Consider the following 996-nt stretch of genomic DNA (forward strand, 5'->3'; position numbering starts at 1 on the left):
TATATATAGGTATATATATATATATATATATATATATATATATATATATATACATATGTATATAGGTATATGTATATAGCTGTAATGTGTTTAGGGTTCACTCATCTGCATAGAAAAAAAATATCTATGCTGCAGCAGCAGCAGCAAGGGTTTAGGGTTTAGGGTTTAGGGTTTGTTGGTGGTTTGTATTTAGAGAGGGTTTGTAGCTCCTCCGGGCTGTACCCAACAGCCCAATGCGTTGCTTCTCCTGTGTTTGCTGCTGCTGCTGCTGCTGCTGCTGCTGCAGCAGCAGCAGCTTCTTGCTGCTGCTGCACCTCCAGAGCCAGCCGCACCCAGGCGTGGAGAGAAGCCCACAAGACCTGCACTTCCTCTGGCTGCCACTGCTGCTGCTGCTGCTGCTGCTGCTGCTGCTGCAGCTGCTGCTGCTGCTGCGGTTGCTGCTGCAGCTGCTGCTGCAGCTGACGCAAAGAAGGCACCTTGCCCCCCTCCCTGCATATCTGCAGCAGCAGCGACTTCACTACAGTATAAGGACCGCCGGGCCTCTGCAGCAGCAGCAGCAGCAGCAGCAGCAGCAGCAGCAGCAGCAACAGCAGCAAAATAAAGGGGAAAGGCAGCTCATGCAGCAGCAGATCCATCAGAAGATGCACAAGCAGCAACAGGTGCAGCAGCAACAGCAGCAGCAGCAGCAGCAGCAGCAACAGATCCAGCAACAGCAGCAGCAACAGGAGCAACATGAGATGCAGCAGCAGCAGCAGCAGCAGCAGCAGCAAAACACAGAGAAGCAATAGAACAGCAACAAGGAAAAAAAAACAACACACAAAACGCCAATTAAAACAAACCCTAAACCCTAAACCCTAAACCCTAAACAAAAACAAACAAAAACAAACAATAACAAAAAAGAAGAAAACAAGAACAAAACAAAACAGGCAAAACCAAACACAAAACCCTAAACCCTAAAAAAAAAAAAAAAAAAAAAAAAAAAAAAAAAAAAAAAAA

At 46.3% G+C, this 996-nt stretch overlaps 1 protein-coding gene across 1 annotated transcript; it reads left to right on the forward strand.

Moving 5' to 3' along the window:
* Positions 1-84: 84 nt before the first annotated feature.
* On the forward strand, positions 85-788 carry EMH_0086370 (uncharacterized protein; the record flags this gene model as incomplete). The annotated part of the gene is made up of 2 exons (XM_013501021.1): positions 85-156; positions 447-788. 2 exons carry the CDS (start codon positions 85-87, stop codon positions 786-788), a joined length of 414 nt encoding a protein of 137 aa, XP_013356475.1.
* Positions 789-996: the final 208 nt, after the last annotated feature.

The sequence above is a fragment of the Eimeria mitis genome, genomic scaffold (genome assembly GCF_000499745.2).
Source record: "Eimeria mitis Houghton genomic scaffold, Emh_scaff6171, whole genome shotgun sequence".
Classification (NCBI taxonomy): domain Eukaryota; phylum Apicomplexa; class Conoidasida; order Eucoccidiorida; family Eimeriidae; genus Eimeria; species Eimeria mitis.